The 15042-nt window shown below is 42.7% G+C and overlaps 1 protein-coding gene and 3 non-coding genes across 4 annotated transcripts; 3 read left to right on the top strand and 1 right to left on the bottom strand.

The window, feature by feature from the left end:
- Window positions 1-10051: 10051 nt before the first annotated feature.
- On the bottom strand, window positions 10052-11403 carry LOC100501120 (uncharacterized). Its single transcript, NM_001195931.1, has one exon. It carries the CDS (start codon window positions 10640-10642, stop codon window positions 10094-10096), a length of 549 nt encoding a protein of 182 aa, NP_001182860.1. The 5' UTR covers window positions 10643-11403; the 3' UTR covers window positions 10052-10093.
- Window positions 11321-11470, top strand: LOC111591453 (small nucleolar RNA snoR2/U65). Its single transcript, XR_004858083.1, has one exon. It is a non-coding gene; the product is annotated as a small nucleolar RNA snoR2/U65 (small nucleolar RNA).
- Window positions 11471-11513: 43 nt separating this feature from the next.
- Window positions 11514-11632, top strand: LOC111591496 (small nucleolar RNA SNORD14). The gene has a single exon (XR_004858101.1). It is a non-coding gene; the product is annotated as a small nucleolar RNA SNORD14 (small nucleolar RNA).
- Window positions 11633-11777: 145 nt separating this feature from the next.
- LOC111591493 (small nucleolar RNA SNORD14) lies at window positions 11778-11897 on the top strand. Its single transcript, XR_004858098.1, has one exon. It is a non-coding gene; the product is annotated as a small nucleolar RNA SNORD14 (small nucleolar RNA).
- Window positions 11898-15042: the final 3145 nt, after the last annotated feature.

A 15042-nucleotide genomic window follows, 5' to 3' on the forward strand; every position in this document is an offset into this window, starting at 1 on the left:
ATCATGACGACCGACAGGCCGTTTGAGCTACTCCACATGGATCTATTCGGCCCGATTGCTTACATAAGCATCGGCGGGAGTAAGTATTGTCTTGTTATTGTGGATGATTATTCTCGCTTCACTTGGGTATTCTTTTTACAGGAAAAATCTCAAACCCAAGAGACCTTAAAGGGATTCTTGAGACGGGCTCAAAATGAGTTCGGCTTAAGGATCAAGAAGATAAGAAGCGACAACGGGACGGAGTTCAAGAACTCACAAATTGAAGTCTTCCTTGAGGAGGAGGGCATCAAGCATGAGTTCTCCTCTCCCTACACGCCACAACAAAATGGTGTAGTGGAGAGAAAGAATCGAACTCTATTGGACATGGCAAGAACCATGCTTGATGAGTACAAGACACCGGACCGGTTTTGGGCCGAAGCGGTCAACACCGCCTGCTACGCCATCAACCGGTTATATCTTCACCGAATCCTTAAGAAGACATCCTATGAACTCCTAACCGGTAAAAAGCCCAACATTTCATACTTTAGAGTTTTTGGTAGCAAATGCTTTATTCTTGTTAAAAGAGGTAGAAAATCCAAATTTGCACCTAAAACTGTAGAAGGCTTTTTACTAGGATATGACTCAAACACAAGGGCATATAGAGTCTTTAACAAGTCCACTGGACTAGTTGAAGTCTCATGTGACGTTGTGTTTGATGAAACTAATGGCTCTCAAGTAGAGCAAGTTGATCTTGATGAGATAGGTAATGAAGAGGCTCCATGCATAGCGCTAAGGAACATGTCCATTGGGGATGTGTGTCCTAAGGAACCCGAAGAGCCTCCACATGCACAAGATCAACCGTCCTCCTCCACGCAAGCATCTCCACCAACTCAAAATGAGGATGAGGCTCAAGTTGATGAAGGACAAAATCAAGAAGATGAGCCACCTCAAGATAATGGCAATGATCAAGGGGGAGATACAAATGATCAAGAAAAGGAGGATGAGGAAGAACCAAGGCCGCCACACCCAAGAGTCCACCAAGCAATCCAACGAGATCACCCCGTCGACACTATCCTCGGAGACATTCATAAGGGGGTAACTACTAGATCTCGGGTTGCTCATTTTTGTGAACATTACTCTTTTGTTTCCTCTATTGAGCCACACAGGGTAGAGGAAGCTCTCCAAGATTCGGATTGGGTGGTGGCAATGCAAGAGGAGCTCAACAATTTCACAAGGAACGAGGTATGGCATTTAGTTCCACGTCCTAACCAAAATGTTGTAGGAACCAAATGGGTCTTCCGCAACAAGCAAGACGAGCATGGTGTGGTGACAAGGAACAAAGCTCGACTCGTGGCCAAAGGGTATTCACAAGTCGAAGGTTTGGATTTCGGTGAAACCTATGCACCCGTAGCTAGGCTTGAGTCAATTCGCATATTATTGGCCTATGCTACTTACCATGGCTTTAAGCTCTATCAAATGGACGTGAAAAGTGCCTTCCTCAACAGACCGATCAAGGAAGAGGTCTATGTTGAGCAACCTCCCGGCTTTGAAGACAGTGAGTACCCTAACCATGTCTATAGGCTCTCTAAGGCGCTTTATGGGCTGAAGCAAGCCCCAAGAGCGTGGTATGAATGCCTTAGAGATTTCCTTATTACTAATGGCTTCAAAGTCGGCAAGGCCGATCCTACACTCTTTACTAAAACTCTTGAAAATGACTTGTTTGTATGCCAAATTTATGTTGATGATATTATATTTGGGTCTACTAACGAGTCTACATGTGAAGAGTTTAGTAGGATCATGACACAGAAATTCGAGATGTCTATGATGGGGGAGTTGAAGTATTTTCTAGGATTTCAAGTGAAGCAACTCCAAGAGGGCACCTTCATCAGCCAAACGAAGTACACTCAAGACATCCTAAGCAAGTTTGGAATGAAGGATGCCAAGCCCATCAAAACACCCATGGGAACAAATGGGCATCTCGACCTCGACACGGGAGGTAAGTCCGTGGATCAAAAGGTATACCGGTCGATGATTGGTTCATTGCTATATTTATGTGCATCTCGACCGGACATTATGCTTTCCGTATGTATGTGTGCAAGATTCCAATCCGACCCTAAGGAATCCCACCTTACGGCCGTAAAACGAATCTTGAGATATTTGGCTTACACACCTAAGTTTGGGCTTTGGTACCCTCGGGGATCCACATTTGATTTGATTGGTTATTCGGATGCCGATTGGGCGGGGTGCAAAATTAATAGGAAGAGCACATCGGGGACTTGCCAGTTCTTGGGAAGATCCTTGGTGTCTTGGGCTTCAAAGAAGCAAAATTCGGTCGCTCTGTCCACCGCCGAAGCCGAGTACATTGCCGCAGGACATTGTTGCGCGCAATTGCTCTGGATGAGGCAAACCCTGCGGGACTATGGTTACAAATTAACTAAAGTCCCTTTGCTATGTGATAATGAGAGTGCAATCAAAATGGCCGACAATCCCGTCGAGCATAGCCGCACTAAGCACATAGCCATTCGGTATCATTTTCTTAGGGATCACCAACAAAAGGGGGATATCGAGATTTCTTACATTAATACTAAAGATCAATTAGCCGATATCTTTACCAAGCCACTTGATGAACAATCTTTTACCAGACTTAGGCATGAGCTCAATATTCTTGATTCTAGAAATTTCTTTTGCTAGCTTGCACACATAGCTCATTTGAATACCTTTGATCATATCTCTTTTATATGCTATGACTAATGTGTTTTCAAGTCTACTTCAAACCAAGTCATAGGTATATTGAAAGGGAATTGGAGTCTTCGGCGAAGACAAAGGCTTCCACTCCGTAACTCATCCTTCGCCATCACTCCAACCATCTCTCTATTCTTTGGGGGAGAAATGAGCATCAAAGAAAAGGACTTCGTCTTTGGTATAAACTTAACTCATTTACTTATGACCAAAGGGGAAGAAATTACTTCGAGGGCTCTAATGATTCCGTTTTTGGCGATTCATGCCAAAAAGGGGGAGAAATGAGCCCAAAGCAAAAGGACCGCACCACCACCAATTTCAAAAACTTAGTGTTTTCCAAAAGTATTTATCAATTGGTATCCTATTGTGTTCAAAAGGGGGAGAAAGTAGTATTTCAAAAATGGTATATCAAAACCCTCTTGAACACTAAGAGGTGGATCTCTTTTAAGGGGAGTTTTGTTTAGTCAAAGGAAAAGCATTTGAAACAGGGGGAGAAAATTTCAAATCTTGAAAATGCTTTTGCAAACTCTTATTCATTTACCTTTGACTATTTGCAAAAGATCTTTGAAATGGATTTACAAAAGGATTTGCAAAAACAAAACATGTGGTGCAAACGTGGTCCAAAATGCTAAATAAGAAAGAAACATTCCATGCATATCTTGTAAGTAGTTTTATTGGCTCAATTCCAAGCAACCTTTACACTCACATTATGCAAACTAGTTCAATTATGCACTTCTATATTTGCTTTGGTTTGTGTTGGCATCAATCACCAAAAAGGGGGAGATTGAAAGGGAATTAGGCTTACACCTAGTTCCTATATAATTTTGGTGGTTGAATTGCCCAACACAAATCTTTGGACTAACTAGTTTGCCCAAGTGTATGGATTATACAGGTGTTAAAGGTTCACTTTCAGTCAATAAAAAGACCAAGTATTGGATTCAACAAAGGAGCAATGAGGCAACCGAGGGCACCTCTGGCTGGAGGCACCGGACTGTCCGGTGTGCACCGGACAGTGTCCGGTGCGCCCAGAGGTCACCAACTCAAACTCTTCGCCCTCGGGATTTCTCGGAAGCTGGCGCACTATAATTCACCGGACTGTCCGGTGTGCACCGGACATGTCCGGTGCTCCAAGGAAGCGCGGTCTTCGGAACTCGTCAGCCTCGGGTTCGCGCGGCAGCCGCTCCGCTAAAATTCACCGGACTGTCCGGTGTGCACCGGACTGTCCGGTGTGCCAGCGGAGCAACGGCTCCCTGCGGCGCCAACGGCTCCCTGCGGTGCATTTAATGCGCGCGCAGCGCGCGCAGACGTCAGGCACGCCCATACCGGTGCACCGGACATCAAACAGTACCTGTCCGGTGTGCACCGGACACCCAGGCGGGCCCACAAGTCAGAAGCTCCAACGGCTAGAATCCAACGGCAGTGATGACGTGGCAGGGGCACCGGACTGTCCGGTGTGCACCGGACTGTCCGGTGCGCCATCGAACAGACAGCTCCACCAACGGCCACATTTGGTGGTTGGGGCTATAAATACCCCAACCACCCCACCATTCATTGCATCCAAGTTTTTCACTTCCCAACCACTTACAAGAGCTAGGCATTCAATACTAGACACATTCAAAGAGATCAAATCCTCTCCAATTCCACACAAAACTCTAGTGACTAGTGAGAGTGATTTGCTGTGTTCATTTGAGCTCTTGCGCTTGGATTGCTTCTTTTCTTTCTCACTTGTTCTTGTGATCAAAACTCCATTGCAATCAAGGCAAGAGGCACCAATTGTGTGGTGGCCCTTGCGGGGAAGTTTTGTTCCCGGCTTTGATTTGAGAAGAGAAGCTCACTCGGTCCGAGGGACCGTTTGAGAGAGGGAAGGGTTGAAAGAGACCCGGCCTTTGTGGCCTCCTCAACGGGGAGTAGGTTTGAGAGAACCGAACCTCGGTAAAACAAATCCGTGTGTCATACTTCATTATTTGCTCGCGATTTGTTTTGCGCCCTCTCTCGCGGACTCGTTTATATTTCTAACGCTAACCCGGCTTGTAGTTGTGTTTATATTTGTAAATTTCAGTTTCGCCCTATTCACCCCCCCTCTAGGCGACTATCATCGGGCAAGATCATCTTTAACAATTTGTTCAGGTGTCATTGGATGTATAATTATTTTCTGACCCTTAAAAATGAAAGAATAATGATTCGAACGACCATGATGCAAGCTATCAGTATCATATTGCCAAGGTCGACCAAGTAACAAAGAGCATGCTTCCATGGGAATAACATCACAATCAACAAAATCAGAATAAGCACCCATGGAGAAAGGAACACGCACGGAACGCATGATTTTTATTTTACCACCATCATTAAGCCATTGAATGTGATATGGGTTTGGATGCTTACGAGTGGGTAACGACAACTTTTCGACCAGCATGGTACTCGCCAAATTGTTGCAACTGCCGCTGTCGATAATGATGCGAATTGACCGCTCCTGCACAACATCCTTTGTATGGAACAGAGTGTGTCGCTGATTCTTCTCGGGCAAAGCAACCTGTGTACTAAGAACACGTTGCACAACAAGACTTTCATACCTATCAGCGTCGCCCGGGTTGACATGTACCTCCGCCTGAGCTGCATGGTTAGTGGCAAGTAGTGCATGTTCAATTTCTTCAAAATCACTAGCGGAAGAGTACTCACCATCGTCACGAATGAGCAAAGTGCGCTTGTTTGGACAGTCTCGAATCACATGGCCAAATCCTCTACAACGATGACACTGAATATCCCGTGTACGACCTGTGGGTGGGGCAGTGCTGGCTGGTTTGGTCATCTTCTCACGTGGAGTAGTGGTGGACGTGGATGGCGCAGGGGGAACTGGTGCTGAGGTGGATGTCGAGCTTCGTCCTGCAAAAGGGTTAGAATATGTCTTCGAGCGGCATCCCTGCACTTCACGTTCAGCTTTGCAAGCATATTCAAATAAAGTAGTCATATCATAATATTCCTTATAATCAAGTATATCCTGGATTTCGCGGTTTAAACCACCACGAAAACGTGCCATAGCAGCATTGTTGTCCTCCAATATCCCACAACGAATCATACCTTTTTGTAATTCCTGGAAATAGTCCTCAACAGATTGAGAACCTTGCTGAAAACGCTGCATTTTATTAAGCAAATCACGAGCATAATACGAAGGCACAAATCAATGTCGCATCACAACTTTCAACTGATCCCAAGTGGTTGGAATGGCAGTGGGATGCTTCATTTTATACTCACGCCACCAAATTAAAGCAAAATCAGTAAATTCACTAATAGCAGCTTTAACCTGAGAATGTGCAGCAATATCATGGCATGAAAATTTTTGTTCAACCTCTAACTCCCAATCAAGATATGCAGCAGGATCATATTTGCCATTAAAAGGTGGAATTTTAAATTTAATCTTAGAAAATAAGTCATTAGGGGGATGACGAACCACACGGCGTGCACGACCACGTCGATCTCCATCGTCCTGCTCAGTGTCACCGCCGTAGTCCTGCTCCATCTTTGTGGTCAACGCATCAAGGCGTGCCAGGATGGTGTCGAGTGTGGTGCGAGTCGCCGTTTGAGCAAGGTCAAGCTGGTTGAAACGCTCGGTCGTCGAAGTGACCGTTGAATCAAGCCGTTCATGCATCGTCCTAATGTCAGCAGTAAGTTCATCAACTTGTTCCCTTACTTCCAGCAACTGGGCATCCACCGTGTCGTGTGCTCCTGCCATAGTTAGCGCAAACACCAAAACACCAAAAGGAGAAAAAAACCAACGACAAAAACAGGGGTGTACTGCTCACAAGGCGCTCACACTAGTGCTGTTATCAAGTTCTTATCCGTTCTTACCAAGCCACAGTGGTGAACTGCAACCAACAGGTGGAACCGGTGAAAGATTGGATGAACGATTGCCTGGAGAAATAGAAACCTTCTCGTCGTAGAAATATGTGGAGTTTTGGGTAGGCTGCACTCAAGTCAATGATTAGCACAATCAAACAATAATACAAAGTTGAATTATAGTGCAGAACACGAAACTATATTGCTGGCCACAAGTGCAAAGGACAGATGGAACTAGCAGAATGGCAGTACCGTAAATATTGTACTAGCGAGGCCACTAGTAGGAATCACAAGTGATTTTGTTTTTCTTTTTTGTATGATTTTTTTGATATTTTTCTCAGCACAAGAAGCAACAAAATAGGAGCTACACGAAGTTTCACCTAAAACAGAGATCAGATGTGGTCTACAGAAAATCAGGAAGTTCTCTAAAAAGCGTGCGAGAACTTTGACAAATTTTTTCCCTTTATTTTCCTGAATTTTTTTGACAATTTTGTCGAAACCCAAACAGACCATAGGTAAGTTTGGGCGGCCTTAGAATGGTGTCAACAAGCTGCTGTAAAAATTTCAGATTTTTTGGACACCCGAGCGAAAAGTTATGCCCGGTTTAAGGAAGGTACCTCAAGTTTTCTCCTTCGTTTTAAAACGACCGGGATGAGACAACCGTATCCTTTCTCCTTCGTTTTCTTTTTTTTTCTGTTTTTTTTGACGTAACCGAAGGAGAAAAACAAGGAGGCGGCTGTTGACTCGGTTTGTTTTTTTTCTGTTTTTTTCGTAACCGAAGGAGAAAAACAAGGAAAGAGCCGTTGACTCGGTTTGTTTTTTCTGTTTTTTACGTAACCGAAGGAGAAAAACAAGGAAACGATGTTGACTCGGTTTGTGGCGTGATCAAACGGGAGATGGTGGCGGCGCTAGGGTTTGAATGGTGGAAGAACACAATGCAACCAGCAACAAATAACGCGAAAGCACACAAATTCAACAATGCAGATTATTGAAAGAAAGTGCGAGGCTCAAAAGGGTGCTGGGATAAGGTCTAACCTGAATTTTTATGTGGTTTTATGGACTGTAGAAAAAAAACACTCGATAAACTCACCGATCAACCTGGAAATCTGATACCACTTGATAGAGCTGGAGTGCCCGATCTTTCGGTGAGTGGAGATAATTCCGATTTGGTGGAAGTAGACCCTCACGATCCGACTACGACGAGCGAACCCGAAGCGCCAATGCAATCGCTGAACCAACTCCCAATGGTTACCGACCTTGCTGCTGCGAGATCGGCCTGATCACGAAGATCGTTTCCTGTGCGCAATCGAAGAACGAACAAGAAAAAGATGCGAGCAATCTTAATATCACTCGAGGTGGAGTTCTGAATCACAGAGGACAACACGTATTTGTGCGTGTTCTGGGGTAGCTAAAGCTAGATCTAAAACAAAACTCGGAAAATAAAGGAGGCGCAGCTCCTGTATAAATAGAGAGGGGGCGCAACCCCTAGGGGCGGCCAACCCTAGGTCGTCCATTATGGGCCGCAATTGGGCTGGTCGTCTATTCTTCCGGGCCTTCGTTCTTTAACAACATGTAGTTCAATTCTCTTGCACGGGCCCGAGTCACTGGCCCAGGTGGAAGGGGTGGCGCCTGGACTAGGGAAGATGGTGCCTGGGCTGGAGAAGGTGCTGCTGGTGTAGATGTGCTCGTGTTGGTGTTGATGTCCTCATCAACTCAACTAGTGTTTCTCTTGCACCACTAGTCCCTGCACCGAACATGTTAGGTGCCTTTCCAATGCACTCATCAAGCAAGTCGCTAGATGTGTCTAGCGAACATTGAGTTGAATTATACAATTTACATGCTCTTTGAGTATCTTATCTAGTATGGTATCTGCTGCCATATCCAACACATACAATGCGCTGTGTAACTAGAGTGGTTTCACATGCTCTCTAAGTGCCTTGAACGATGGGCCATCTAATGCCTCGCTGGACACGTCTGGTGCACCATATCAGGTGCACACCAGACATCACTATGTTAAGCTAAAAACTATATAGTAAATAGAACATGTCTTCATATTCAGTGCCATGTATGACACACCATTGAAAATATCCAATGCACTCATAAAATCCGCACCAAGAACATTTTTCTATTATCAAGCATGCTATTTTGCAATTGTTTTGCCAAATAGATTATAGAACAATTAGCAATTTTCAAGATGTTTTAAATAAACATTTTTGTTTGCTCTCATGTGTGTCACTTAGATCTATATGCAATTCATATGATTCCAATACCTAGCGACATTATATGACCAACTTGTCTAATTAGACCTTAAAAGTCACCTATAGGGGGTGAATAAGCGAAACTTGAACTTTTAACTCAAACAACAAGATTTGATTCGAGATTTATAATTCTAAGTGTTAGAACAAGAGAGGCTAGTACGAAATAAGTTCATGTTCAATACTTGCAATATGTTGCTGATAAATATAGGTGCTGAATTGAACTTAGCAACGATATATATTGTAAATAAAGAGTAATGCAAGTAAGAACTTAGAGAGAAAAGGGCAAAACATCATGATTAAGATGATTTTTTACTGTGTGTTTGGCTAAGCTTTTTGAACTAGATTCGCTGCCAAAAAGCTGAAATTCCAACGAAACAGGTACACCAATAGAATAAATTTATGAAAATATACATATCCATCTAGTTCAATTTATAATCGCCCTACACTAGATTTTTCATATTCATATCATCCATGTTATTAAGATATTATACTCTTGCAGAATCTATAGTTGACAGTTGTTTTAACCAAATATATTTTAGCTTTCCCATAAGCAGTATCTCGCAATAACTCTCACATCTCACTCCTAAAACCGTTTTTTCAGGATCCACTATTAAACCAATCATACCATCAATTGTCATTTCACCCTTAGCACCGTGAAGTCCCAAAACTAATAAAAGACCAAAAAATAAAATCGTTTTTTAAAGTTAAGGAAATAAAATTCTCTCTCTTTGACAAGGATGCTTATTACCTGATATTATATGTGCCTGTCTATTTCGACTTTTTCTAATGAGCTTTTCTAAGAATCTAGTTGTGGAAAAAATCTGATTGTGAAGTGAATCTGAATATTGTGGGGATTACGTGTGGAGAAAGATGATGATGTTCATGACAGATTCATACTTTCGTGATGACTCAATCGATCCTGTGTTTACATTGACTTTAAATAGTTTTTATCAAAACGATTCTCATAAAAATACACTAAAAAGCTGTATGTTTAGCAGTTCGCAGCAGCTTCTGTGGCCAGAACCTGAAAATAAATCGAAACAGGCCTATATCGTATCGTATCTAATGCTGTTACTCTCTTAGCTAGGCCAAACCCACCAGGCCCCCAACCCAAAGCAACCTCGTGGAAAACGGCCCAGGGTCAGCCCACGCAGCCGCCACGGCGGCTTCATCCACACCTCCTGCTCAAACCCTAATTCACCTCCTTATAAACGCCGCTTCTACTGTAATCCCCGCATCGCCGCCGAGCTTTAGGTTCAGAGCACCTCGCCTCATTCCATCCCACGTCAAGCTAGATCTGCCGGCTCTAGGCTTAGAACACATCCGGATAATGGTGGATGCATCGTTCTTTCTGTTCGTCGTAAGCAGTTCTTTGTATCAAGTGAGATGGCAGTGACGACTCGGTAAAATTCAAGCTCAACAGACCAAATCACAGGTCTCTCTCTACATGAGATCGATCTGTATGCCGATTTTCCCGCTGAACTGAGCCATCTAATTTTTCTCTGCTTATTTGCTATTCGGAATATTTTCTCTCTACATGAAATCCCCGTTTGCTTTTTTTCCCCATCGGAGGGTGGAACATATTGTTGCGATGAGGATACCAAGCTCCCTCTTCTGAAAGCAGTGAGGACACTTGCCGGCAGAATCGAACCAATAACCTTATTGCCACCACTGAGTAACAGCAGATCTCCAATCTTGTTTTGTTTGTTTTTCTTGGTCCGTATTTTGGCTTTGGATGGTGAAGATCTACTGATGCATAATCCAACACTTGATCCGATGCCGGCTTCTGCCGAGCGTGTGATGCACGGACATCTCTGCATCTGAATCCTTGACATCTTTTGCTGTAATGGTTTTCATTGTTTTGGTCTCTCTCGGTGCTTTTGACGTTGTGTCGTTGAACTGTCCTTTTTTTACCCTTTGTATCAAATGATGAAACATCAGAACAATCTTAGGACACCTTCTGACACAATGCTGGTAGCACTGTGAGTGAGAAGGCAATTCTTTGCTGATGGTACTGCAACCACTCCATGATTCTGCCCTTCATTTTCGTTTTTGTCTCTCTGGTCTTCAGCATTGATTGCTCGAGATAGTTATCTTTACAACCTTGCATTGCCACCTGATCTGTACATAAGCCAATGATGATTAGCTATTACATCTGGAATTACCGTCAGATTTACTCGTGACGAAAATCGTCTGGCTTTCTGAGGCATATTAAGTGTATACGTATCATACTTAAATCTGATCGTGTAGACGTAGTTGCAGTCCAATAATCCCAATGAGGATCTCAAGACCGACCGATAGGAAGTGCCGTTTGACACTGTAAGCAACAGCTGCTTCCTCCGGCTGCAGGTGTCTATCCTCCGACCATAACCTTTGTGGTTTGGTCTGGGATGGAGCACCCATCTGTGGTTCTTGGATTCTGGCTGTGGTGTGTGATTTAAATCGGGTCTCTGAGGGATTAGAGCAACTATTCAATACCTTTCAGTTTGTGAACTGTAATGAAATGGAATTTGGGCCTGATGCCACGTCTCTGTTAACCACGGCATTGACCAGAGATGCTATGATTGGGCCGAAACGAAGTTTTTTTTAACGTTTCACGTGTTGATAGGAACCTGGGACTGCTTCTCTATCTGTCCGCAGGGCCGGTTAATGTGATTATAATGTCATGCGCCATTTTTTTTGAATTTTGTTTGGATGCATAGTGTATGGCGATGATGAAAAAGCTAAGGCTTGTTTCTCAACATTCGCAGTAGCCGCCCAAGAGCTTTCGCCTTGCCGGGCTTGAGAGCTAGTGCTGTTAATTCCTTCCTTGGATGTCTGAGCCATACATATTTCTGTTTGTGGTTTGTTTCTCTTAATTCCAGTTGGTGCTTATGGTGCAAAGCAACAGTAAGTTTTTCTGCGTAAGATTTGTTATTTGATTTGGCCGAATAACTTCGAGAACCATACAGACTAATCTGTGTATGGTGTGCCCGATGATGATAGAAGTCAAGGCTTGTTTCTCTACATTCGCAGTTGCCGCCTAAGAGCTTTCGCCCTGCCAGGCTTGAGAGCTAATGCTGCTAATTCCTTCCTTGGATGTCTGAGGGCACAATAATGCCAGATAATTTTGCTTTGAAATCTGTTTAACTGTTGTTACCCTGGTTTTATAGTTTTAATTATTAAATTTTATTTTATTTGAAGGATTTGTAAGAGTATGCAGGCTTTGTGGGAAGATTTTATAAGAACATGCGAGGTTCGTTTGAAGAATTTAACTGGTTTCTATGGATAAAAGCCAGCTTGTGTGGACTGTTTCATCTGCAATCTCTGTAGAAGCAACCAACAGAGTACGGATTAAAAGCCAAGTGAATAGACTGTATGATGTAAATTCTGTTGTAGATCTTCATAGGTCCCATTGTTAACACTATAAATATGTTAATCCTCCATGCGGCTTTCCTAAAAACTTTATCCAGTTGTTTACGCTACTTCACCGAACTTACTGTAGCCTCTCCCACCAAGTACAATGACATGTTCATGAAGCTGAAAAACTTAACAATCAGTGAGTGTTCAGAATCATCATGCATGTTACATGCTCTGCTTTGGTGGAGGATGAAAACCAACGGACAGCTTGACATTGGCCGGATCACTGAACTTCTGCTGTTGCCTGATTTCAGAATGGATCATGGATTTGAGCATTGATGGAGTACAGCCAAATCCACCGTTACTGGCATCCAACGCTTGTGCTTACCGACCAAAACAATAAAAAACAGACGCAGAATCGGTCTAAGAAATAGGATAGACACTGCTGCCTTCTCTGATCTCATATCAAAATTCTCTGATACTGTAATCTCAAAAATTCTGCTGCCTTCTCAGAATCCGGAAATATAAGCTCAAAAATTATAATTGGGATGGCTAAATTCATGCGTAAGTTATTGCCATAGGGTACGGAATAAAAGCATCAACAATCAGCTAACAGATTCGTCAGAACATATGATCCAAAATTACTACTCTTAAATATGAGCTTCATTACGCCAACAGTTCGTCAACATTAAGATCAGTACTTTGTATATTAACATCAATTTACAAATGTGGTATAAAAAATACCGTTAATAGTTGTGTTAATGAGTTGTTGACAAAATGCACTTTCGGCTGTTCCAAGATACACTTCCGACTGGCATTTGCACATTATTTTATTTATCTATAAAGAGAACAAAATGACTAGGCATTGAAAATAATACACTTTCTAGCTTTTAGTGAGCAACAAGATACCGCTGATTTTCCCTACTGATATATTATTACTGTGTTTTTTTATTTGTCTTGCGTTTCACCTCGAACCATTTTTTCTTCTTGCACTTTCTGTTGGAACCTCCTTTTTCTTGAATTGTGCACTACTTAGAGCATCTCCAACAATGCATCAAACTAGTGCCTCAAATTGAAATATAGGGCTCTACACAGGAAAAACTACTCCAACAGTGCCTCATTTCATAAAATTTTGTCAAAAAACTATAGGGCACCCTCTCAAGTGACTCAAATATACTACACCGTAGTGGCCTGCCCTATAATATAGATTTGGGGCTTTACTGTTGGAGCGGGGTGTTTTGTTGGTGCCCTAAATTCTATAAAATATACTCATTTTCAAATTATAGGGCATTTTTATAGGTCACGTTGTTGGAGATGCTCTTAGTACATTATTTGGTAACTGGCCATTCGCTTGACTTGCATTTTGTTCTTCAACTTGCCTAGCAAGATTGTCAAGTGCGTTGGCCACTAATTTGAACCTTTCTGAAGTGTTGATAACTTGATGTGCCAAATTGAAAAAAAAATTATATGACAAGATTGTAGCGTCGCATGGCGTTTAACTTTGGATTTTCAATTATGCTTCTTTCCTGCGTATCTTGTATAGTTTCATGCTTTGCCTCACGTGTCTAGGGCTTCAAAACATAGTGTGTCGCCAGTAACTTAATATTCATAATCTCAAGAACTTTCAAGGGCCATTTCCCTTTATGCCACTGGAAAATATACTCTTTCCTTGTATGCCACTGACCCTACATGTCATAGACACTAAAAAATATACCTATATGCCACTCAGTGGCACACAAGGAATGAGTATAAAATCTGGGCATACCAAGAATTTTCTCAACTTTCAAAGCAATATGCCACTGCTACTGAATTGCTTGCAGGTGCATGTAGCGGTTTGCTCCATGGGATTTCTAGTAACTCTGTGCTCATCCTCATAATCAAACATGAAGCACTAAAACTGGCCAAAATATTTTAGTCGTCACATTTCTGTTCATTAGACAAATGTTTGATAGAGTTTTGCATGATATGAAATGTGCACAATCCAAGCCATGCTGACTTCCTCCACAACTTTTCCCATTGCCAAATCCTGATCAGTAAAGAATAAAGATTATCCTAGGTTTCTTTCCATTGTGTACCTGTACAAAGTTCTCAAATAGCCACTTGAAGGGCTCATATGTCTCATATTATAAAAGAACAACACCAAAAATTACTGTTTCTCTAAAATGATTGAATCCCAAAAAAACACCAAAAAGACCTTGACTCCTTGTTTGTTCCAAAAGTAGTGTCAAAAGTGACAACATCACCAAAATGTGCATAATCAACCAACATTTTAGCATCAGCCCAAAACACATTTGTAATTTTTCTTCACAGTCCATTAGCAAAGTGTATTGAAATGAATGGGGTTCTCAGAATTTTATCTTGAAAATACTTCAACATACTCCCAGCTTCTCTATATGCCATCTCACGCTCACGTTTGGCCTGCAAATAGTTTTTGTGATCAAGATGAGTATAGCTCATATTAAATGATCCACCAACTTGACAGCTAACTCATGTGTGGCTCTTGGCCCAAATCTAGAATCATCGGCGGCAGGGGCGGACCCAGGCCCATGGCCGCCTGGGCCACGGCCCGGGGCGCAGGTCCAAAATGTTTTTAGAAGAGCTACGTTCTCTGGTCTTTGTCGGTCTGCCCTCTGGTCTCTGGTCTCGCTGAATCATAGTTATATGTATGTATATCCATCCGACACAGTGCAAGCTTCAAGCATAGGATAACATACATGCAAGCAAAAGCAGGCTACGACCACCTACATGTGTCCTGCAGATTTACATAATAGGCTAGTAGCAAGGCCTCGGGCAGCACATGCTAGGCTCCTGCTAGTCTAGAGAGATGGATAGAGGGAGAGACTAGAGACCAAACCATAGAGCTAGGATAAGCAAAAAATTCCCAAGCTAGCAAATG

The sequence above is a fragment of the Zea mays genome, chromosome 4, assembly GCF_902167145.1.
Source record: "Zea mays cultivar B73 chromosome 4, Zm-B73-REFERENCE-NAM-5.0, whole genome shotgun sequence".
Taxonomy (NCBI): domain Eukaryota; kingdom Viridiplantae; phylum Streptophyta; class Magnoliopsida; order Poales; family Poaceae; genus Zea; species Zea mays.

What these genes read in the sequence shown, in the direction of transcription:
- LOC100501120 (NM_001195931.1), bottom strand. Translation starts at nt 10,642, where the DNA reads ATGTCAAGGATTCAGATGCAGAGATGTCCGTGCATCACACGCTCGGCA.